This window comes from Mycteria americana, chromosome 6 (genome assembly GCF_035582795.1).
Source record: "Mycteria americana isolate JAX WOST 10 ecotype Jacksonville Zoo and Gardens chromosome 6, USCA_MyAme_1.0, whole genome shotgun sequence".
NCBI classification, from domain to species: Eukaryota; Metazoa; Chordata; class Aves; order Ciconiiformes; family Ciconiidae; genus Mycteria; species Mycteria americana.
This window is the reverse complement of record NC_134370.1, coordinates 54,375,536-54,400,257: the sequence shown is the minus strand read 5'-3', so window position 1 is coordinate 54,400,257 and position 24,722 is coordinate 54,375,536. Positions and strand designations below refer to the sequence as shown.

Genomic DNA, 24,722 nt, shown 5'->3' with positions numbered 1-24,722 from the left:
AATGGAAACAATATAATCTAACAACCATAACAACAGCCAGACCCCAAGTCACATGTTAACACTGCTTCCAAACTACCTTGAAAAGCACTCTCAATAGGTACAGTTCCCGTTTTTCATCATGAGATATTACTGGGTTTTAGCTTCTCTCTGATTAAAGAGGAGTGCCGCTATTGGAAAAAATAGGGAGTAGTTTATACAGATTATATTTATTCAATTTTCATTGTTTGTTTTTATAAACAAAATAAAGACTCGCTTCCAAACTAATTTAGAGATTAGGTATAAGCGGATTCACTTCCGAATTTTCGGAGGAGAGCACTGCTCTGGCTGCTCCAAAGTGGGTGCTGGTTCTGCAGCCAGATCTGCCCGTGCAGAGGAAGGGCAGTGACGCTCAGCACAAGCACGTGGGTTTGTCCTCATGGATCTGGCTGCAGGGTCAGCATGCTGGTTTGCAAACATTGAACGTGGCTGATGAACTGTTACAAATTCAAACCACCCTGATGCGCTTGATACAGAAATGGGGCAAAACTTAAACTATTTATCTGGCCCCCTCTTAGGTCCCACAAACTCTGGTGGTGCGGATGAAACACAACAGCCCCTTGGGCATGTTTCATCCTTGGTGTTGAAGAATACCAAAACACTTCCTCAGCTCAGCTGGGTTGACACTGTGTGACTACTGATCATGTGAAGCTTGGGATTTCCACAGTGCATTGCTTGGATGTTAACTGACATTGATACGAGGGGTAGGAAATATTGTCATTGAGAAAGTAGCTGGGTGGTAAATATGAGCTGCAATAGTTATTAAAGCAAAAATATAACTGATAGTGCTAAAAGTGAACAGAACTTCACAGGAGATGAGTTTCACACTTTGATTCCCCACAGAAGGTGAGTAACAGCAGTTTTATGGAAATAGGACAAAAATAGTTTGTCTAGTATTTCATTTGAACATGGAAATGTCACATAAATTTATCAGACTGTGATAAAAAGCGGTGAAAAAAACCTGTAAGAATCCAGAGAGCGTATACAGGGCCAACAAGACCTATACAGGTTTTGTAGGTTTTTCTTTTTGCTTGGATGTGGGTCTTTTTTAATGCCTAGTGTCATTTTCTTAAGACATATATATTTGTATGTATGTGTGTTTACATACATACAAACATCTTTATAACAAGTTATGAAAAAAGTAGAGAAACTAGGTTGTGGAAGAAGAGTAAAAAAGTACATTCACACTGGATAGCTAATTGAGAAACTAGTCCCGAGTTCACTGCGTTTTACGTGTGCTGCTGGGGTCCATCTACTCTAGATGGACTAGAAGATGACTTTCAACACAAATTTTAGGGCTGAAGGCATCAGTGCTCTGCATCTGCATGAACCTTTGCTAAGCACTGTGTGTATACCAAGCACAGTCTAATTCACAATGAACTCTTTTCATGCTTTTAAATGCAGTCGTTTAATTCTGCTTATTTTAATGATAAACATCTAATTCCCAAGCTGACTATATTAAGTGAATGATACTTATTCAACATCTGTGCTCAGAAGCAGGGGAAGGCATTTCCCTTCGAATGTCAGTGGTGGTGTGCCTGAATGGTCTGCATGCCTGGGCTCCTCCAGCCAGTAATGTATAATAGCCAGCTCTGAGGAAGGCAGCACCCGCATTTTCATCTTGAGGAGCTCCAGCAGAGTAAAAAGGAATCTCTGTACTTTTAAATGATGCACAAAGCTTAGAAGTGGTGACACTTCTGTCATAAAATTCATATGGACAGGTTACCTTTAAAAGACCTAACTTGAAAAGATTTAACAAAAATTCCCTGCCTCAAGAACTTTCATCAGTTTTTTCAGTGTGTGTATTGTCTGACAGTGTTGCGTTTGGTTAGTAACACCTACCAGCTCATGCACAGAAGTGCTAACATCAAGAATTATTTTGAGGATATTTACTGGCTGCAAGCAGTTGCAGCGCTTGATCCTCCTGATATTGATCACTAGTGCTAAGCTTCAGGAAAACATTTAAGGACAAGCTTCACTTCAGTGCATGAGGAGGTTTATTAACTGAGCATTCAGGACTCGTTTCAGAGGGGGGTACAGGCTCAGGGCTGACGGGAGTGACTACAGCCTCTTTGCCATCACCTGATGTGGAGCCCATACGGCACTGGGCAGTGCCACAAGAGAGAAGTTGTTGCCTCCATAGTGCGACTGGTAACTCACACGTGTGTTTCCACCTCCCCACTGCCTGAGTGACACAGTGTGCCAGCACCGACCAGGAATCGGGCTGATGCTGAAATGTATGAAGGCTACACTGTGTGAAAAAAGAACATGGTCCTTACCTCTGGAAATGCCACAGAATACAACTTTCCCTTGGCCTCCATTCTAAAAACATTATTGTGGCTTCAGAAAGAAGTAACTCTTATGAGAAGTCAGTGAATCTGGAAAAGATTAGAAATTTTAATGAAATAGGGACTGCCCTGACTGCTTTCTAATTGGTTAAAAATGACAGCAAAGAAAAAAAAAGGCATTGCTGCTTTTCTCTTACTTACGAAATATATTTAGATTAAGTTTTATAAGCCACATATTAATCTTCTGTTGATCAGAATAATTTAATTAATAATTTAATTAATGCCTGAAAGCCACTAAAATAAGGCTTAATACCCTTAACAAGACATCATGCTTTTAGTTAGAAAACCACACAATCTGGTACTTCTTAGAAAGACGAAGGATTTGTGTCATAGAAAAACAAATGGTATGAAATTAAGGAAACTTTAAAAATTCAATGCAATTTTTGCTCTATCTGGTTTCCAAAGAATAAACAGACAGTTTATAATTGTAACATTTTCTGCTAAAATGCAGATGGTTACATTCTGCCTTCAGTTATACTCGGCGAATGTAGAATTCTACTTACAGAAAATAAAAAAAGGATTCAGCAATTTCTTCTTGTGAAACGTAGGGAGAAACAAAACAGCATATATAAAACAAAGGCAGAAGTTTATGATTTAAAATGTGATGAAATCCCTTCAATGATTAGGACAGGTCTCCATGTTGGAAAACAGTGTAATCATTTTTAGCTTTCTTTCATTCCCTTTCTCTGTATCTAACACAATACCTTCCTTCTTTCCTCTCTTTTGTTGGCCTTAAATTACAGAAGCATACCTGTTCAGAAAACATGCTTATTAACATGTTCAACACGTCCATCTAAAATATCACTAGCCTAAAAAGTACACTAACAAAGTCAACAGCCCTTTTTCACCCACTGGGGTTTTTTTTTGAAGAAAAATAGCATGTGGCTCTTTTACTCTGGATCTGATTAAGAGAAGCCTCAGACGTAAGAGATACTCAGAATTCACGGAGTTGAATTTTTCTCCAACTGCAACCCAAAATGTATGAATAATGTTGTTATTTGCAAGGCTGGTATAAATCTGGAAGAAGTCCATACGGACTTGGTAACCGAGGAGTTTTGCCTCCTGTGTTCCTGTGGACTGACTTCAGTTAAGCTATGTAGGTTCACATCAGCAAAAGTACAAGGATTGTATTTTTTTCCTCAGAAGGAGATTTTTTGAAACATTACACAAGCTTTTAATATCAAAACTTTATGGTATGATGAGCAACCTGATCTAACATCAACATTAGCCTTGCTTCGAGCAGGGAGTTGGACCAGATTCCCTTCTGAGGTCCCTTCCAGCCTAAATTGCTCCATTCTGTAATTCTACGATTATTTAAAATGGGGCTCCGTTCATGACTGAGACAGTTGAACACTCCAGAATAAATTCACATTATTGTTGATGTTGTGCCTTGATAAGGAAAGTGATCTGAATTTGTCTTTAAGAAAATAAATCTATGTGTTCATTATCGATTACACTGAACATGTAATTATATAAAATACAACAGCTTAGTACTGCTTTAGTTAGAAACATCAAGGAAGTGATACAAGTACAAAAATAATGATCTCTGATAACACAAGATGAAAAGAACATCTGTGTGGGTCAAACCAAAGGTCATTCACGTCAATATCCTGTGTCGGACAGTGGCCAGTACGGATGCCCAGGGAAGAGTGTAAGAACAGACAAGCATTTACATGTCACCTCCCCATCTCTTGGCCCCCACCATGCTGAATGCTGTTGTCAGACAAGGGCTAGAGGGAGAAAGCAGACTGAGAGCTAGTATGGAGGTGCCTTTTAATGTTAATTTCAAGACTGCAGTAGGAGGTACAAATGTTGACATGTTTTTAAATTAAAATAACTTTAATCAATTTGCTTTAAATAACAACTTGCTTTCAAGCCCCACTCCTGTAGAGGTACATACTCAAGAAAACACTGAGTACCCGAGCAGTCCTTTAGCATGAAAAATCACTAGACAGGTGCATAAAAACTACACAGGTGCATGAAAGTAGTCGAGATATTTGCCAGGTCAGAGAATACAGCTGTGTGCATCAATAAACTAGAGCAAGTTCAGCAGAGGCCAGTGAGAAGCAGGCTTTGGGGGACCTAACAGGAGCCCCCAGGACCTATGAGGAAGTCATCAAGATGGCAAAGCCGGAGTCTCCACAGTGGTGCATGGTGGGAAGACGATAACTTAAATGCAGACAAGAGAGGTTCAGACTAGGTATAAGGAAAACGTTCTTCCCCCAGCGGGCAATTAAGCATGGGAGCAGGCTGCCCAGAGGAGGTGGGCAGTCTCCATCCTTTTCAAGAGCAGGCTGGGTAAAACCCTGAACAACTGCATTTGGCCTCATCGATGACCTCGCTTGGAGCAGGAGGTTGGCCAAGGGTCCTCCTCAGGTCCATTCTAACCTGAATTATCCCACAATTCTATGACTCTCAGTCGGTTACTATCCCATTTGGAAGGCACCTATGGCATCTTTTGTTTCTGGCCCGATCCTTTGATGTGGGAATTACTTTAAAATATATAGGTCAATCAGAGTCTGGATTCAGACCCCGCCTTGCTCTTTACAATAGCACGTGCACGCTATAACACTTTTATTCTTTGCATCTGCCAGGTACCCAGTCCTGCAATGGTTTGCCTGTACAACCGTATGGGATGTTGTTTATATTTTAACCAAACTCAGAGACAATCTGCTATTTCAGAGTGAACTGATGCAGTAAGTCCGTCTCCGATTTCACTGACCCTTTGTTTACCCAAGGTGGTTGTACCCAAGCCCAAGAATGCCACAAGCAGGAAACAAAAGTGAAGGCGGACACACCTGCCATGGACTTTGTTTTTCCAGTAATACTTTCTCTTAGCTCATACGCCTCTGCTGTGCAAAGAGACAGATCTCCTTTTCTGTGATAGATGCGGTTTACCGAAGCTACATGTTAGATCTTGTTTGAAAATACAACCCGGAAACTTACAGGCAAAACTATTATTCGCCATTGACTTTAACAATCTTGTATTCTGCCAGGATTTGTTACGTGCTCTGCAAAAACCCATACTTCCAGTCACGCGCTCAGCTCTTCTGCCCCACTAGCCACCCCGAGTAACCGCCGTTCTGCCACCACCAAACTTTCTTGCCGGAGGCCGACATTTGCTGGTGCGGGAGCCGCAGGCATGGCCCGCTGCTCCGCGCCGCCGTCGCTCATCCCCCGTGCCGCAGGGGACGCATCTGCCGCTTGCGGGGCCTTCCCCCTCCCCGCTTCCCACGGAGCGGCGCTGCCCCGAGCAGCGGCGGGGCGGCGGCGGCGGCGGCGGAGGCCCTGTGCCGCCGGCCCGAACCTGCCCCGCCCAGGGCTGCCGGCGCGGCGCTGCCCCCCCGCCGCGCGTTCCCATGGCGACGGCGTCCTGGCAACCGCTCCCGCTCCCGCAGCCCGGCCTGCGGCGGCGGCCCCGCTCCGCGCAGCCGGGCGGGCGGGCGGACGGGCGGCCGCCACGCCACGGATGGACGGACGGACGGACGGAGGGACGCCCCGGCCGCGTAGGGGCAGTCACGACGCTTCGCGAACAGCCGCTCTAGCGGCGGCAGCGCGTTAAAGAGCGGGGCTCGGCCGGCCGCTGGGATGAGGGGAGAGACGGGCAGCCCTGTCCTGCCCTGATCCAGCACTGGTGAGTGAGCGCAGCGTCCTGCGCCCGCCGGAGAGTCTGCCAACTCTGTCCCTCCGTGTTGCATGGCCATAGAGTGGTGTCTGCGCTGTGATGTCCTGTCAGCTGTTGTATACCCCGTGTTTCCACAACCATCGCCGCGTTTACCGATGACCCTTACGCCGAGGAGCGCCGCGGTCCCTCCGGGGTCCTGGGCCTGCCTGCGTGGCAGAGCCGCGGGCCAGGCAGAGCACAGGCTGAATCGGTGCATCCACGCGGCATGGCACAGGCACGGATTCCAGCTCGGATCCCAAATGCTGCATAGCTGCATTAGCACAACCAAGCACCTGAGCTGCTCAGACCTATTTCTCAAGAGGACCCCGAGCCTGGGCTCAGAACCACGCTGGCACGGTCACCTCTCTCCCAGGGAGGGTCTCCTCCCTGCACTCCGCCACACACCGCGTTCACGTTCACAAAATGTCACAGTAGCGCAGGGGGGGGGTTGCAAGGGTTTGTTTCATGCGACTCACTGATACGGCCGGGTTTTGACCTATCTTTTTGCCGAATTGCGACACAGGGACTTCTTCACTTACTCCAAAACGTTGCCCAAAGTGCTTCGGAGTAACACTAGGATCCTGTGGCTCCTGGGGTGGTGCTGTCATATGCTCCCTGTATGGCAACCGAAGCGGTTTCTATTTTAAGAAGAAAAGAGTGATTAAAGTGTTTGCCTAGGCAGGTATTTCAGTCTGCTTTGATTCCCGTGTGACTTGTGGCAAGTCACATAGCCCCCCCCCCCCCCCCCCCCCCGCTTCACTTCCCTACCAGCAATGTAAGGAAAAGAATATTTTCGGGGATAATAATGCCTTCCTAACCCACAGGCATGTTGTGAGAATGAATGTGAAAAACGCCGCGAGGTGCACAGACATTACAGCAAGTATTAGACATAGGTTATAATGGAAGATGGAGAACTGAACCCTACAGACGTGATTATCCTTCAAAACAGGAGAAATGGAGAACCCGCAGAAAATAAACATGCAAGGCAGTCTGCTGAAGTGGGGAAGGGATGCCACAGTACAAATAGCAAGGAGTGAACTTTGCATTGCTCAAAGTGTTTCTTCAGCATGTCCCATGTATGATTTTTTTCAAACTTCTACATGGCTGATGTCAGTGACTTAAAGAAACGATAAAGAAGTACCCTGTGTTTGTATGGAAAAGCTGCCTTACATATCAAGTGAACTGTTATTTTTGGCAATCAGGCATAACATTTACAACTGGGAAAAATCTTTATCTCATCAATGTGAGAAGTGTATTTGGAATATTCAGCAAATTAAATCAATCAACCAACATGTACTGGGTTAATATATCATGATTTAAATTGCTATAGCAGTATCAAGCAGGAGACAACATCATTTAAAAAAAAAATTAAGCACTTGAAGCCAGTATTTCAACTGGTATCTAAGTTGATCCCAGGTTCCTGCCATTAAAATTGGAGCTATGTGAAATTACACTACTCTGAATCTAGGCATTAGAACATCTTATTTTTTCTTTTACTTTATGTTTATTAGTGTAAATCGGCATTACACACACTCATAGAGAGGGAATTTGTCATTAGTTCTGACACCTATCTGTTATTGTTTACTGCAAATACCTCCAAACTGCAGAAAAGTTTTGTACAACTGCTGAACAAGATGTTACATCCTTTCTGGATGTTGGATCAGATCAAGAAATCTAATAATTGATGATGCGATATTTCAGTGCATACTGAGTGATGTGCTTAAGTTGGCAATAACAAATGAGAAGTCCATCTGTGTAACTTTCGTTTCACGCGCACAATTTCTCCAGACATTCGCATTTAGCTGTGTGTCTAATAGTAGTCTGGCAGAAAAAGTAAAAACTTCGAGCAAACCTGTGCTTACTCTGCTCCAAACATTTTTTCAATCGATAATAAATGGATGCTGAAGGCCATAAGATTAAAACACTTGAGTTGAGGATTTTTTTGTTTGGCTGTTTTTTATAAGATGTATTTCACTAAGATACTGCTAGATGTACAGACTTTAATATTTGTTCTTCATTTTTCTAGGTAGCATCCAGTGCTCTGCTGCTGTGATACACATAGCTCTTCTTTATCAGTGGGATATTCCTGTGTTTATAGTTAAATTGTGTTTAAATGCTTCACTGCATCAAGATCATTAAAAAGTGTTATGGCCCGGAGGACTAAGAGTAAATGAGCTCAGATCTACTGAGAACTGGGTGCCCCGTTACTGTATAACCTCACGGTACAGCTAGGAGGGACGCCCCGCAGAGCAGTGGCATTGTTTAAAAAAGCAACCGGGAAACTACGAGTGTGAGGAACAGATTGCAGGACTGGACATTCAGTGTCTGCGCAGAATTTTGAATGCAGAAGTCATCATAATGATACCCAGCTCTTACACCGTGCTTTTTACTTATAGGCATGTAAGAACTTAAACAAGCAGGTAGGTATCATTATCTCTGTCTTCCATGTAGGGAAATCGAGTCATTAGGCATGGAAATAACTTGTCCAAAGTCGTCAGGATCAGAGATTGAGCAAGGAATTAAAATCAGACCTTCTGAATACCAGTCTAGTGTCATTGCTGCTCAGCAACCCAGCTTCTCTTAAAACTATTTTTTTTCTAATTTGTAGTTTCTGAAGCACCGTGCTATAAATAGAACACACATACTGTGACAATGTTCACTCTCTGCTTTTAGGCAGTGCTTTCATACGTTTTTAAACCACAAACATGCTTTGCATTTTGAGATCTCAGAGGGTAGTCCTATTGCTTCTTTACAATCGATATTTGACTATTTTGTTTCAATAACCCTATTTTTCTCTTTCTGTTTGTACAGCATATTGCACCGGATTTCATCAGCAATTGCAAAATTCTTTTCATACATCAGCCTTTAGTTTTCAGTGAGGGTTTTAGGTCCCCAAGAAATTCAGGCTCAGACCACGCTCATTCGTGCAGTCTTTATAGTTAAAAATGTTTATTTGTTTTATATAGGGTGGAATAGTTGGATTTGATTGAGGCTACCAACTTTTTCATTAATTTAATTTCTGTCAGCGGACAAAGCTACTGAGCCAGGTACTGGTCTTACAGTAAGATATCTAAAATGTCTTTCTGAAGCTATTTAACAGAGCTACCCTGCTGCAACGTCTGTCACAGTCTGGCTGGCTATGTCTAAAAATTAAAAACAGAATCTATATTCCTACCATAGAAGAATTTACTTACAACATGAAGTGTGGTCTTCTAGATTTGAAGAAAAATTAATAAAAGACTCAGTTTTGCTAAACTATGCTGATGTCTAACACATTTTATTTAGGTTTCTGACTGCCAATGCTTTTACCTGAAAAACACCGTACCCGTAATAATCTGCTATCATTAAGTATTTTTATTTCATTCTCTAGACAATACTTTCTTCAGCTTTATGATAATCCTGTAGATCTTACTTTTTTAGTCATTGATTGATGATGTCTGAGACCAGTAGACAGACTGGGGACAAGAAGTTTGTTTGCCTCTGTCCTGCCAAACCAGTTCTGTGGGTCAACAGCAGATTTCAGTTTCAAGGCTGTCAACCTTGCCTTTTCAAAAGTATCATTTTCACTATAAAAAGCTTTTTAGCAGTTTTTAGTTTTAATTCTTTTGTATTGATTTTTATTTGCATTTATTCCATAAGCAATATTTGAACTCCAAGATCAGAGCTGTCAGCGTAATCTTAAACTTTACTTAAAGGTTCACTTAAAGCAGAAGCATTAAGTCATTTCAGTGCCAGATATAAACTATTAAATAATTCATTGTGTACTTTTTCAACAGATATAAATTATTGACCAGAAGATGGCCCAGCGAAGCCCAATCTTCCCAACTCTTGCCCCTTCTGAAAGGTACAGTTCAGAATGTAAAAAATAAAATCTTCATATTGCAGAGTATTTGTCTCCCAGTTCCCTATATATAGTAATGCTGTGACTTGGGACTTTGGCATTAGTATGCAAAGCAAAGTGAAATACTGTAGACTCATTCAAATCATGGCCCAAATCACAATTCCTTACTCAACTTTTACTTAACCCTTTTTAAAAGAAATTAAAGAGCTTAAACTGTAACTGAGTAGAAGTCCAAGAATACTATACTTTAGCCAGTCTTCTAATAGCATAGAATAAGTGTGAAAACTCAGAGCCAGGAGTGACCTTTGTTGGAGTCCTCATACATCTCTATCAATATCATCACGGTGAAAGTAAACTGTTAATTTGGCTCATTAACAGGAAACAACATGGAGAATACGCAGTAAATAAGAGTTCCAAAAAAAGGGTCTCCTTTTTCAAAGTGGGGTTGAACTTGTATCTTCCACTTATGCTTCTGAAAATTTTCTTTATTCTCTACAGAATATAGCAGCAGGAAAAGATTGCATGCATTAGCAGCCTAATTTTTTTTTTACTTTGAGCACCCATGAGCTCCTTTCTTTTCATGGAAGCTATGCACTGCAGAGCTCCCTTGAAAAATCTAGACAATTATTCAAGGTACCCAAATGTAAGCTATTTTGGGGGAAAATTTGACTTCTACGACTATGAGAAGCTTGTCATAACTTTGGTCTCTCCTCAGTTTCTACACCTGCATATGCTCCTGTCCAGTTCAGGGGGGAACAAGCTTCTATGTGGTATTACAGGATAGCTATAGAGACTGAAAAAAGGAATGGACACAAGCTGCTCCTTTTTAATCTCTGTCTGTTTCCATTTAATTTGCAATAGCTACCTTCTACACTTACTGCTTTAATTAAGCCTGAAAACTGTAGAGACAAATAGCATTACTTTTGAAACTCAGTAAAAGGGTTTTGAATTTGGATTCTTAATCAAATTATAGTTCTGAATTGTAACTACTTTTATAATGCTAATGTCCTTTTCTTAAGATCCTATGCTTTTGTAAGCTTCCTTAAAGAGCAGGAAAAAGAGCCTGACCTGCCTTTGTACAAGAGACGTGCAATAGCAAACACAGCGCCCACTTATTTGTAGCAGCGGGCCCTCTGTGAGTATTTTGGTACTTCTCCCCAGTATTGCTACTAAGATAGCATCGCACTGTCTCCAGTGGAAAGACATTGCAGAGTTTTGTGTGAGAACTTAACAATATCTGGATATTCTTCTTCACTAGGCGGGTTCGAAACATACCGCTGCATAGCCAGGCGTTGACAGCGGTCCCGTTGGCATCTGCAAGCCTGGTGGATCAGCTGGAAGACAGAATCCTAAGCCATGAGAAAACAACAGCGGCTCTTGTGGAACACGCTTTTCGCATTAAGGAGGACATTGTTTCCACTCTGCACAGAATGCAGAACAAAGGGGGGGGTGACCGGTTGGCTAGGCAACTCTTGGAAGAACATATCCGAAACATAACGGCAATAGTGAGGCAGCTTAATCGGGACATTGAGGTATGTTAAGAATTTTTCACAGGACTAATGCCATCTGAGCTACTTATTCCTTCTAATTTAATAAGTAAGTTTACCACAGGATAAGTAAAGGTCAGACAAGGTCTGAAGATCCTGTAAGCTTATAAATTGTTTTTATAACTTGAAAAACTGTTTGCAAATGACATAATTCTTTCAGTGGCTATGAAAATAGCACAGGATATTAGCATATAAACACAGAAACCTTTGTGGTACTAATAAGCTTGCTTTCAAAAGCTGCACTGGAAAACCTTGAAAAAATGAATGAATGTGACACTAATACCCAGCTCAACTTCAGTCCAAAGGCTGTGCTGAATAAACACTAGGGAAATGCCTTAGCTCTATAATAAACTTACTTTCACTTCCAACTTACTGACGACACCAAGTAGCCAAACCCAACTGCGCATTTTTATGACCTAATCATATGCAGATACATGACTTCATGTCTGACCTCTGCTGCAATGAGCAACAGGGGTGTGGTGGGGAAAACAAAAAGATAAAAAAATCAATATTTAAGTCTCCATTCCATTGTCAAGTTATACTTTATACGTATTAGGGTATTTATGTGCAGATTGGACATGAAGAAAAAGAAATAATAAATGAGCTAAAGGTATCTGGTTTAGTATGATACAAGACAAAGCTTTTAATAAAGCAATAAGAAAATGGTATCTGAAGTTACTGAAATACTGAAAAATAATGAGTGACATTCTAAGTGTACATTAAATGTGACATACTGAGTTTATATTTGCATATGAATGCTTTGTAGATGCTGCAGGAACAGATACGTGTCAGAGACAATCTCAGCTATGGAACAAATTCTACCCTGAAGAGTCTGGAAATGCGGCAGCTTTCTGGTTTAGGAGATCTTCGGGGAAGAGTTGCAAGGTACAAGTCAACACGGAAGTATATTTTGGGGACTAGCTAATGTTGGTTTAATCTTGAAGTATGAACGTTAATGATAATGGGCTGAATTCAACTTTGGCAGAATTCCCAGGATAATTTTGCTCTGTGTTTCCAAGAAAATGAATAATAATCCTTTGCATTCCAGTATTACATATTAAACTTAACAATATCACCCTTAATTCCTGAAATTAGTTTTTAATAAATTACCTCAAATTCCTTAGGAATTTGGATTTGGTTCAGCTTTAAAAAGTACTATGGTTAGACTAGTCTATCTTTGAAACAAATTAATTAGCACAATTATAAAGGCAGCATGGAACAATCTGCACTTGTAAAGAACAGAATAGTTGCACATTTTTGCATATATTTTAGAAGTAAAAATCTGTGCATTCAGTTATTGGTTAGCCATATTAAAAAGTACATAGGCTACCTGACACGTAAGGAACAGAAAACTATAAAATAATAGAAGTTTTACAGGGTACTTGAAACTCCATGTTACAATTGTGCAACTATACAGACTTCAGGTTGTGCCATCAATGACACATTTACAAACCCCTGTACAACAACATTTGCTTAAGTGTTTGCAAAGTTGTACACAAAAGACAGAGGATATGTACGGCTATAGAAAAAGGACCTAATCTGGCCTAAAGTAGCTTGGCTAATAACTTCAGTGGAATTATACTTGTCCTGAATTTGACCTATTGTCTATATTGTACAGGTAATTTTCCTTTTTCTTTTTTGTACTTCAACTGATTTAGTGGTAACCTTCAACAGCCTACAAAAATAATCAGGGAGGGATTTTCCTTCAATTAAAGTTTTCTCATAAATTATTTGATCGTTTGAAGTTTCCACTGTAACTTTCATATGCCATTTTGTAAAGAATACTTTAGAGAGGTTTTACATACTCATTTTTAAATTTTTTTAAGTTATGCACTATCCTTTAGTAAACAGGAATGAACTAGACAAGCCTATTTTGTCACATCAGAAAACTTATTGAAAAATGTATATATATAGATACACATGCACACATGTATACCCTTCTCACTGAGAACTCCCTGACAAATTTACATGCTTAGATCTTCCTGCTTCTTTATATAAAAAGTCCACTTTAAGCTCATACTACATCCTGAGACGGGTCCATATTTGGAGCAACACGGTTACTAATACCTTGTGAAGCAAAATATAGTGCCTTTGCTTTCAATAATGGAACTTAAGTGAATAAATACATGCCAGCATGACCTTCAAAATGGGGCCCCTTGCCTGTCTCAAGTACTTGGTATGGGATCGGTGGTGGACTAGCACAGCCTGTGCCAGGATTTCTTCCTTTATTTACTTAGGGCAATGCCCATGTACTGTGCCTGGGCTGCAATTTATCTGATAGCTGCGTAAGATTATACCAATCTGCCTTATGTCAGACTGTGCAATGAATGTTGGATATTTGTATTTATTACCATAAAAGAATCAGCTTATTGTCTTTTAACTGTTACCTTCTATTCAGCATTATGCTCTCTACATAAAAATTTTCCCTGAATAAGGAAGAAAATAAGCTTCCCTTTATCAGGAATCAAGTTAAAGCAGTGTTCCATGGGAGGAAGATATTTGCCTTTATTTACAGGCATATTCTACTTTGAAAATTAGTGTTCCTGTGAATAACGATTATAGTAAGATCTGGAGATCATGGTCAAGATCATGGCAGTTTGTTACGCTGTAGGCACTATACAGAGACTTACCAGAAACTCTCTCTTGGATAAACACTTTCTGATTACTCTAGCCAATGCTCCTTATATAAAATAAGCTGAACTCACCTAATATAATGTTACTTTTACATCTAGTCCTGCTAGCTTTCAGATGAGTTCAAAGAGTGAAACCTTAGAAACATGATCAAGTTACCGTGCGGTACTGACTTACTGTGCATCAGCTCTCAGCCACAGTCAAGGTACTATGTATGGCTCAGGCTGTAGTGACAGCAGGCAAATTTAACTCCAAGTATATCACATTTGCTCTAGGCTAGAAGTGTGCAGATGGACAATCAGTGTGAATCAGTTTATATATGCCACATGATAGTAAATCACCTAAGTCTGACACTAAAATGATTACAGGACCAAAAGGCTCAGTCTCAGGATTCTGGCCAAATTTCAGTGCCAGAAATTACATGCATACTAAACATCCTATTCAACTTCAATATTGGAGAGAGTGGTGTTTATTTCCTAACACCAACTGTTCTGTAACATGTCAATATATCATCAAACAACTGTCTCATTTTTTCTTGAGGGTTGCTGCTTTTAACGGTGAGAACAGGCATCCCTGTACACACATGCGCTTCTGAAGCACAGCTCCAAAACCATGCTCCCACAGCTCTGGAGGAGTGAGATCTGGACAGACCTCACAGTTAAGCTCACCTGCATCACAGAATCAACTAATATCCCTAGCAGGAGAAGACTGAATACACATGACAGCTCGTGTCTCTGGGCCATTTCTCATTAAGCATAATTTACTGATGAATTTGTAAATCATCATTACAGTGTTCACCATGAATGATGCTGTACATTTTCATAAGAATCAGTATTATTATTAACTTTAAGAAAAATATTACCTCTATTAAATTTAGTGACACATTCAGCAGAAAATTAGATAGATGGCGATAGATCCATTACTCCAGCCTCCTGTCCCTGATGTTGGCAATTTTACATAACACACATTTACCAATTCTATTTCTAGTGATATTAGATCATAAAACTCACGAGTAGTGCCTTATCATTTATTTACAGAATAACTTGTGGACTATGATCACTTGTCTGGAAAGTTTAAATACAGCAGCCTGGTCAGAACCATAGCAGTAGCTGTTTCTAGAAACTTCCTGACAGCTGAAACATCCAGAGAAATGGCAACTATGCATATACAAATTGGGCCTACTTTGCATATATAGATGATTTTTTTTATATACATTATAGATCTGATTCATTTCAGACACCCTGGACTCATTACATGTAGGCAGATTTTCCTACACTGCACAGAAAATGAGTCTGATGCATCTGGGATGCACTGCATTTGTGAACTTCGTAAGTACAATAAATCTGCTGCACACTGGCTACTTGCTGCGTAGGAAATGCACACAATGAGGATGGATCTGGGCTCCCTGATCCAGGCTATTCAGAATCTACCAGCTCTGCTGTTCTTGCCCAGTGGATTCCCTGGACATATCAACTTGCTTTTCACTACTTGTTCTTCAGCTACTTGTTTTTCACTGAAACACTGGTATTTTAATTGAAGCATCTCCTGTTATAATAAAACAGGAACATTAAAAATCTGTATGTACCATTATAGCATATTTATATAGCATCCTGTTGCAGAGTATTGGTGTAGTTCTCAGCTTTATCTAGTCCCTAGTGATACTGAATAGAGCAACCATTGTGTTTTGATTTCTTAGAGTTCGAAGACAAAAAAAATACTCTTCAGTTTGCCAGAAAAATAACTACTGCTTTTGCTTACTACAACTTGGAAGGCAGTTGTTTGATAATTTCACTGTTTATATTAAACATTACTGGTTTCTAGAATTATACTGTATTCCGAAACTGAGAATAATACCTGGCACTATGAAATCTCTCAATTTATTCTTCATTTACTAATTTCACCTAAGTACACAGCTTGGCAATCAGAACTTTCAGAAAATGTCTTCCAAAATCAAACAGTGGTAACATGAGCCCATTCTAGTGCCTTTTTGGCCCAAATTTCAACAGTGCATGTGTGCAACTGCACATGAAAAACTGCACTGCGTTGTTTGTATGGCCAGCTTCAGCATTTCAGATGTGAATACAGAGAATTATTTATTCTGCATTTCTTTGTATGACATGGTTTTATATACAGCTCTCATATTTTTAAACTAGTATTCTTCCTAAAAATCTTAATCTATTTCTCATTTCTTTCCTTGTGCTTTTAAGATAACCAAACCTCAAAAGTTGTTTTCAACTTCTGTCTTTATATCCATAGTCCACTGGCTTCATTTATATAGACAGTCTGATTAAATTACCCAGGAACTTAAATCCAGTGTTCAGAAACATGTAGTTCTATTTTTAAGAAGAATCCTATTGTCATTTTAACGTGAATCTATAAAGAAGTATCAACGCAGAACTTTCAGAGGTATGAGAAATTCAGTGGGGAGTGTGGTGTGCCTTTTTTTTTCCTCCTCTCTTTTTTTTTAAACAGGGAAATATTCCAAACTATAATGTGCCCTTTTGTTTAGATTGCTGATTTTCTTCCAACCCATCATGCAGTAGAAACCTGAATCAAAAGTGTTAGAAAGCCCATGGTTTTCTGTATGTTCATCTTATTATTGCCTCTCCCCCATTTGAAAGCTAGTGGAAACATGGACTAAAGTTATTTAATTGTTGTAAGTTTTTAACTCAAAATGTATACTCGCATAACTAATATCAGAATCTCATTCTTTGTCTGCAGCACACTAATGTTTTCTTCCAGGTCAAAACTAATCGGGTGTTTGTGTGTACAATATATATAGCAAAGAGACTTCTCTTTGACCACTTCAATATATGGAATATTGTTTTAAAAAAAACATAGGAGGATAAACATACCATAACTACAGACAATGGAATTTAAACTTTATTCCAACTTTGTTTAAAAGGGTGCCAATTACAGTATCCCTATAGAAAACCAAAATAATCTGATTAATACATACCAGGCTGACACTAAATTAACATAGTCAGAATTTTAATGTTTCAGTTACCATGCAACTATATGACCTCTTTGATCACGTAACTGAGTTCCACAAAGAAGAGAGATGCACTGTGATTAAACCCAAAACACTAATTTGCCTTAAAAGTTACAGATGCCTGGTGTTTACATTTGCTACAGTGGTTTCAAAACCATTGCTTTTTATATTTGCTTTCGTGCCTCAGAGAAACGAAACTAACCATTTTTTTGAGCCCAAAGGCTTTTAGTGACTAGATGCTTCATGCCTCTGATTCTCTCTGATTGATGGTAACAACACGGAGAGATTTGGCTTCTCTCGTCTTTCTAAAGAAACTGCCTGCTTGCAAGACCTACGAGTATGGTTCGCTGCTATGTAAACCTTAGCTGGTCTTCCTACAGATATTACTAATTGGTTTCACAATGCTGAACTGCTAAACTGTAAATTGATTTCCACAAGTTTCATAATTTTTATGTGTTATTTTGCATTACTGGTTATTTTCATATTGAAATTGTACCGTAATACTAAGCAGATGCTCTGTCATTTTAGTTGTGACTTTCCCTTCGTATTTAATGATAATGGTAGTTACTGTAACCGAGGTGATGAAAATGCATGTTGAAATGAAAGCCTTTGAACTGAAATGTGACTAAAAAGAGGTTAAAATGTGTCATTGGTTTAGGTAATGACTTAACATGCCTTAGCTTGTTCCATTTTACTGCCTTTTTCTCCCTCAAATTGTAACTGCTGTCTGTTCTCCATCAGTTTCATAGATCAAATTTGGTAACACTGCTGATTACATATTTCCCTTAGCAAAAAAATATACGTGACTCATACTTCACAGAGGTCTTACTCCTGAAATTACAGTACTTACATTTTTACAGCTCAGTTAATGTCCTTATTGTATTTCCGTAGATGAAATCCACCCGACCAAAGTATTTTTGAGATGTGGTAGAAAATGCACATATTCTATAGCACATTTATCCTGAGAGTGTTACAGCATCTAGAAATGTTCCAATGTGAAGAAAGGAAACAATAATTATTATGTTCCAGGACTGCATTTCATAGTCTTTTGTGAGGCAAAACTGCCATTACTTTCAATGACAGTTTTACCTAAATAAAGACTAATAACTGTAAAATTTGCCCCACATTGTTTACTACACATATTAATTGTATACTACTATTTCAAAAATAAAAATAAAACTCAGAGGAACACAGCTACAATAATGAAAAAATGGTTCTCAATTATTTAGGCTTCTAATCATGTAGGCGAAATCATACACACCTTAACAGATGTCTTTTGGAGTATGACAAAAATATGAGGTATTGAAATTCTGCATCTTTGCATTTCTAATGTGATTTCTCAGACGGATAGCAACACAGTCTACACATCTTATGTCAGTACCAAGAAAAGAGGAATGTATGTGTCAGACTATTTGACTTCTAGTCCCATTTGGGAGCAGTTTGCTGAATACTATGAGATATATCACCATTCTTACAGTCTCATAAGACATTGTTTTGCTAGAGAGCCAGCAATTTCACAGAAATGTCCAGTCTAAAATGGAAAAATTAAAAAGTCTGGATCTTATATTCTATTCAACTGTTGCTTTGGTATTTATTTATTCAAACAGGTGTGACGCTGGGTTAGCCAGACTGTCTGCAGAGCATAAAATCACGTACGAGAGACTTCAGAGCCTAAGTAAAGACCAACACACCTCCAAGCTGATCTTAGAATCTAAAATCAAAGAGGCAGAAATACAGGTATGGTATTTGGACCAAAGTGATCAATGTATGGGTAAGAGTTATAGTCTAATTCACACAGACTCTATTACTGTTAATTATTATCCTGGGAGGTCACAGATTTACAAATGGAGAGGTGTACCTGTTCACAGTCCTTATGAGATTGAATGTTGGAACCTAGCTGCATTACTGTACTGGTCTAACTGAAAAAAGGTCCTTAATTTGCTGCCTTTAGCATGCTGTGTAGAAGGGGCTAGTATTTACAGGCACCTGAAAGGACTGCAGGAATGAATGAGAGTCAAGTGATTACTGGCCTGAATGGATTCTTGAGGTTGGAATGTGAACATGACATGGATGCTCTACAAAACTACCACACCAATGCAAGCATCAGTGTCTCCCCCTGTATGTTTTGGCCTTCCCAGGATTATTTTATATGTATTTGAACACAATTTTTGAAGGTCTGCAAAACAAAACTGGTTTTGGGTTCTTTGAATCCATTAATCTGCTCATCAGGTTTCTCTTCCATTGGGTATGAGAATGGAAGTGAGCACTAGATACAAGCAGAGACTTATGACATTAAGGAAAAGGATTCTTCATATCTCTATCTCAAGGCCTTCCCATTTTCTTGGGCAACAAAAGTATTTTACATCTTTGTTGAACGGTAGGTAAAATCCACTTTACCTTTCTCAGAAGACTCAATACAGTATATTAGCATGCCAGCACACTAGGAGCATATTGTCATGAATCTTGTAAAACAGAACAGTATGTTTTGTAAAACTGGGATAACTGTTTTGGTAAGATATATTTTATGTTAGTAATGACCTATCCCCAGTTAAATCCAGTACTTTTATCACTGCAGTAGCCATTATACATGAAGTGAAGAAGAATATCACTCAGTATTGGAGTGCTTTGCCATTCATTTACTCTGCTTGTGTGACAACATGGAGATGTATGGATTGTGTAAATTCAGCTGTCTCAAGGAGAGGGGGGAGGCAGGCAGATGCTTTCAAGGCAAGACTATTCAAATTATTTATGGCTGAAAAATTACAGTTTTCACAATGTTGATACTTTCATTTTGCAAGATAGTATATTTTTCATTATAAAGTAAAATGTGCAAATTCAATAATTTTTGAAATGTCAGCAAAAATGGCCCTTCTTTAAGACCTCCTCTACTGTATGAAAACGTCCCAAATGAGACTGATGAAGTGCTGTTGAAAAATAGTAAATTCTGAATTTTGTTTCAGATTTCTCATCTGCTGAGCAGAGTAGAACAATCAATAATGCAACAAGAAGCAAAGCTGAAGATTGCCTACAAAGAGAGCAACCAACAGCTCCACCTTCTGGATATGAAGTGAGTGCCTGGGAAACCTTGCTGCTGCCATGTGCCTCGGAAGAAGGGCCTCAATTTTCCAAGTTTGACTGTTGTAATCTTCAGGTCTACAAAAGCATGAACCTGTTTAAATATGTATGTGTGCTCATCAGATATTACAAAAGCACAATGGTCTGTCAAGTGGAGGAACTCGCTTTCAACAATTATTCTGCCCCTAATGTGGTTAGGTAATTTTGAAAAGCCTATTAAGTCCCTAGTTAAGTATTAAGGCAGAACTTGTAGTAAAGAACATAACTAAGGACTTCTCTAAGAGTGGCCTGGTGCCTTTTTGCAAGAACTGTAGGAAGCAATGAATGCTGGAGGTGGCTGTTGAGAGCAGGGCAAAAAGTTCAACTCAAGCAACCAGGAAGCAATGCACAGCATTTGCAAAGTGTTATTGCTTTAAATTGGCTTCAAATACTAATATATAACTCAAATACCTAAATTATTAATGATAAGCTACTGTGCTACTACTAGACATTATATAGGGAAATATTCAATTCAGATATTAACTCCTCTCCAGGCATTTCACTCAGTGGCAATCTTGGCTTAAGCTATCCATGTGCGTAAGCACGTGGATAGCTGCTTACTGCTCCTTACTGCTTATTGCCATCCTCATGTGATCCCACCAGTTATGTCAGTAAAACAATTTGCAAACCAGATTAAAGAATAGATCCAGATTTCAAATATTCACTGGAAAAAAGACTGTCTAAAGAAACAGTTTCACTGGCACAATTGGTTGGTGTAAACTTGAGGTGGGTATAGGCAATGCAAGTGGGGCTACATGAACTGGCATTGCCACTAAAATAAATGGTTATCAAATCTTTGTTCAGATTTAAGACCTACGGACATGAAGATTATAATCTGAATGGATGACCATATTCTGTTTTCAATGCTGCAAAGAATTTGCATCTACCAGGCCTCAAAATGTTGTAGATGTGTTTCATATAAATAACTGCTATTTTGTTGTGCTCTTTCATCTTTATTTTCTAAAACAATGTTACCTTATCCAGTTTAGTAGCCTTAAAGTTCAAGGATTCACCTTACTATTGTGTCAAGAATGTATTAAATTGCCATTAATTTTTTTATGAACATGATCATAAAAAAGTCACTGCTGAATGACCAAAAGTTCTGCTCTTTCGTATCTGCTAATTTCTATTATGCTCTTAGATTAAAAAATGCTATTGAGGAACTCAGCAGCCAGATTTTGTCTGCACGTAGCTGGTTGGAACAGGAACATGAAAGGATTGAAAAAGAGCTTGTGCAAAAAATTGACCAACTCTCACTGACTTTTAAGGAAAACACTGTAAGTTTCATTAAAATGTCCTAATAATACTTCTCAGGAAGTATTAAAAAGCATTATTAATAACTAAGATGATGTAATTGACATATTATTTGAGAGAGATTTTCAGACCTCCTCAGTATTTGTATAACTCTCTTAATTTATGTCAAGTATAACATCCCCGCAGCCTGAGAGTCTTCAAATAAATCTGATCACTTCTAAATAGATCAGTATTTTAGCCTACAGTAATCAAGTCAGTTTAAACCATTTTATAAAAAATTATAATTCCTTACACCTTTGAATTCCACATAAAAGATGATTAATTGCATATTTGGGAAAGACCACTGTAATTTCATATGCAGAGTAAATAATTAAAATTCTTTTGCCCGGCTCCAGGAAATGAGTGAAAGAGCTATTGAGATGAAATTCAACCAAATGGCAGAGAAAATTGACAAAATAGAAGAAATACAGAAGATAACCATGGAAGCACATGAAGCAACACAGACTGAAGAAAAGATAAATATTCGCATTGGCAAACTTCAAAATGAGATTAATGAAGATATAAAAGAAATGAAAGCTGAAGTTAATGCTGGTAGGACCATAGTTATCAAGTTCTTTATTCTGAATTGTGGTAACAATGATTGACCTATAATAATATGCAAAATGCCTTTGCTTGTATCAAAGTAGTTTAAAGACTTTTGGGCCAGATGTAATGGCTGCACCTGTGGCATTAAAAAGGATTTTCACTAAGTGTGAAATTCACAGCAATGAGAGGTGACATCTTATCAGCTTAGAAGTGCTCTCCCCAGAGCGTACATAGGCTTAGCTTGGCTGCAGTCGGGGGCATTTTTGCCATCAGCACACAATTACAGTCCTATTTTTCTTCAGGACTTTTGCTATTTTCCTAGTGTAAAGCAGAGCATTATAGTAGGAAGTGTATTCTGATAGTAATTATGTGATACTCTTGCTTTTGATTATGAACTAATTTAATTCTCACCTGCAATTAGGATTTGCAGCTATCTATGAGAGCATTGGGTCTCTACGGCAAGTTCTAGAAGCAAAAATGAAGCTGGACAGAGATGAACTACAGAAGCAGATCCACCAAATGAAGCAGGAGGTTCCAACGTGGGGAGAGGCTGGACCATGACTGCAAGATTTTGTCTGAGAGACTAATGTTTACCTGGCTAAATAGGCAGACTATAATCTTGTTCCAGTCTGTAATACAAATTAAATGCATGTACCAAATGACATGCTGCTGTTGCACAGGTCTGTACGTTTACTCGAAGTGATAAATGCAAGCTCCTCATAGATCAACTGATGACAAGCTTTTATGGGCTGAGGTGCTGATTTGCCACTGCACTACTCTAGTTGATCTCAGGAGATTAACCGCCATGTAAGACTGGAGTAATATATTGGTGAAGCTGGCATCTAATTTGCTAAAGGCATTTCAGTGCTCCCCAGTTTTGTAGGCTTGATCAGGCAGGTACATGCTTATATATATATATCTGTAAGCACCTGCACACACCCCCTACTTTTTTTTTTTTTTTTAAAAAAGTTGATATAATTTGTTTAATATTATTTTGGCATGGTTCTCCACCTTGATACAAATTAATTAACTGAAGTCAATGGACATTTTTACGGTGACTTTCTCTACTATTGACTTCCTGGGGAGACAGAATTGGCACTAAACAGACAATTTTCAAAACCTAGATACCATCAGAAGATCTTAGTTTAGTTTTGCAAATATCCTCTGTGTGTGTGTGTGTGAACTAAGTAGTGTTATATAATGTAGTTGTAGATTAAGATGATTCATGAACAACGTAAGAAACTTAACTCATGTGGTCTTAAGTATTGTGACCTTTTTAAATTAATAACCAAGTGGAGTTGAGGCAAGGTAAAAGATGTATATAGAGTATTTTATAACTGGGCATGTGTTCCTGTGATTTGTTTCATTATATTGGTAAAAACGTTGAAAGGTTTGAAAACAAAAGAGAAGGTGATAATCTAACATAGTCTGGAGAATGTAATGTAAAATAGAAAGCAGTTTATGATCTGCTTAGAAAATTGTACTGAAGTAAAACAACTGATTCTTCAAATTTAAGTAGACTGTAATAATTTAGTAGATTCAAATTGCTAATTGTATTCACAGTATTTCCAAATAATAATGGTGCTTATTTCCATTCCCAGAACAGATTACATAATGAAAATCAGCACCCATATGGCATATTAATCTAGTCAGGAAAAAAAAAAATAATATATATATGTTGATTTTATAACTTAATTCATAGCTTGATATTGCTCCTCATGTTTGTAAGTCATGCAGGATTAAGCACTCATAATGAATAAAAGACTTCATCCAGTATCCTATTAATTTATACTATTAACAGTAATTCATATACAAAAATACTATTAATTTACACAAGCATTACTGTTAACATAAATAAATTAATAGGATGTCTCTGCACTGTCTTTAATGGGCCTTTCTTTTGGCCAGTATTGCAAAACCATATTCCTATTTGGAAAATCAGTGGCCAATTTCTCATCACTTCCATGAAAGAATGTTTGGCCCACAGAGTCACCGTATTTAAGAAAAAAAAAAAATTGCTCCAAAACCTTAAACTCATTAACTTCAGAAGGACAGTGTAGTGTGTAAAGATGTATGCATTTTCTTGATTTTTACAGGATTAGCACCTAAGTTTATATTCACTTCCTGTATAGTTGAAAGTAATTTAACGTATCAAAGATACATGAAGTTTTTGCACCTCTAGCTTCCAATGCCCTCTGATAACAAAACTGCCTGTTATTCCTGTTTTGTATCATCCATGTGCTGTGAAATATATTTACAATGGCAGCTAAGGGGAAAGACCAGTTCACTAAAGGGAGACAATGAAATGCGTGCAGATATTTCTTAAGAATTGTCTTAAAAATTCATTCTTTCTTCATGTTTGTATTCTTATTTATTCTTAAATATTTATCCATGTGCAGTGGAAAAGCTATCACTGGTGTTTTATAAAAAAGAAAAGAACAAAGAAAGAAGCAAAAAGGGATGGAACAAAAACCCAACAATTTTTTCTTCTGTAATTGGAAAGCTGTACCTGAGAGAATCTGGTATGATATGAAGAGCATACAAGGAATCAGAGAAACACTTTAGACAGGACTTTAATAAAATGTTTCTCTTGTAAAAATCTTGTGTGATTCATCCAGATATAAAACAACACATAAAACCCTATCCACTTCGACTTTTGCCATTTGGAAAATACTTTTTCCTAAATCTCGGCTAAAGCAAATAACTCAAA

The 24,722-nt window shown here is 38.6% G+C and overlaps 2 protein-coding genes across 4 annotated transcripts; one reads left to right on the top strand and one right to left on the bottom strand.

Moving 5' to 3' along the window:
- Window positions 1–422: 422 nt before the first annotated feature.
- LOC142411653 (uncharacterized) lies at window positions 423–6,681 on the bottom strand. Its single transcript, XM_075505891.1, has 3 exons — window positions 5,331–6,681; window positions 2,316–2,414; window positions 423–441 (listed from the first exon to the last, which is right to left on the bottom strand). Exon 1 carries the CDS (start codon window positions 6,323–6,325, stop codon window positions 5,555–5,557), a length of 771 nt encoding a protein of 256 aa, XP_075362006.1. The 5' UTR covers window positions 6,326–6,681; the 3' UTR covers window positions 423–441; window positions 2,316–2,414; window positions 5,331–5,554.
- On the top strand, window positions 856–23,643 carry FAM81A (family with sequence similarity 81 member A). 3 transcript variants are annotated; one of them, XM_075505889.1, is made up of 10 exons: window positions 856–882; window positions 8,075–8,468; window positions 9,825–9,892; window positions 11,148–11,421; window positions 12,203–12,321; window positions 18,667–18,796; window positions 20,020–20,126; window positions 21,315–21,450; window positions 21,823–22,018; window positions 22,434–23,643. In XM_075505889.1, exons 3-10 carry the CDS (start codon window positions 9,846–9,848, stop codon window positions 22,571–22,573), a joined length of 1,149 nt encoding a protein of 382 aa, XP_075362004.1. In that variant the 5' UTR covers window positions 856–882; window positions 8,075–8,468; window positions 9,825–9,845; the 3' UTR covers window positions 22,574–23,643. The 3 variants fall into 3 exon arrangements, with proteins under 3 accessions (XP_075362004.1, XP_075362003.1, XP_075362005.1); XM_075505888.1 differs by lacking the exon at window positions 856–882 and adding an exon at window positions 5,704–7,124; XM_075505890.1 differs by lacking the exons at window positions 856–882; window positions 8,075–8,468 and adding an exon at window positions 5,704–6,018.
- Window positions 23,644–24,722: the final 1,079 nt, after the last annotated feature.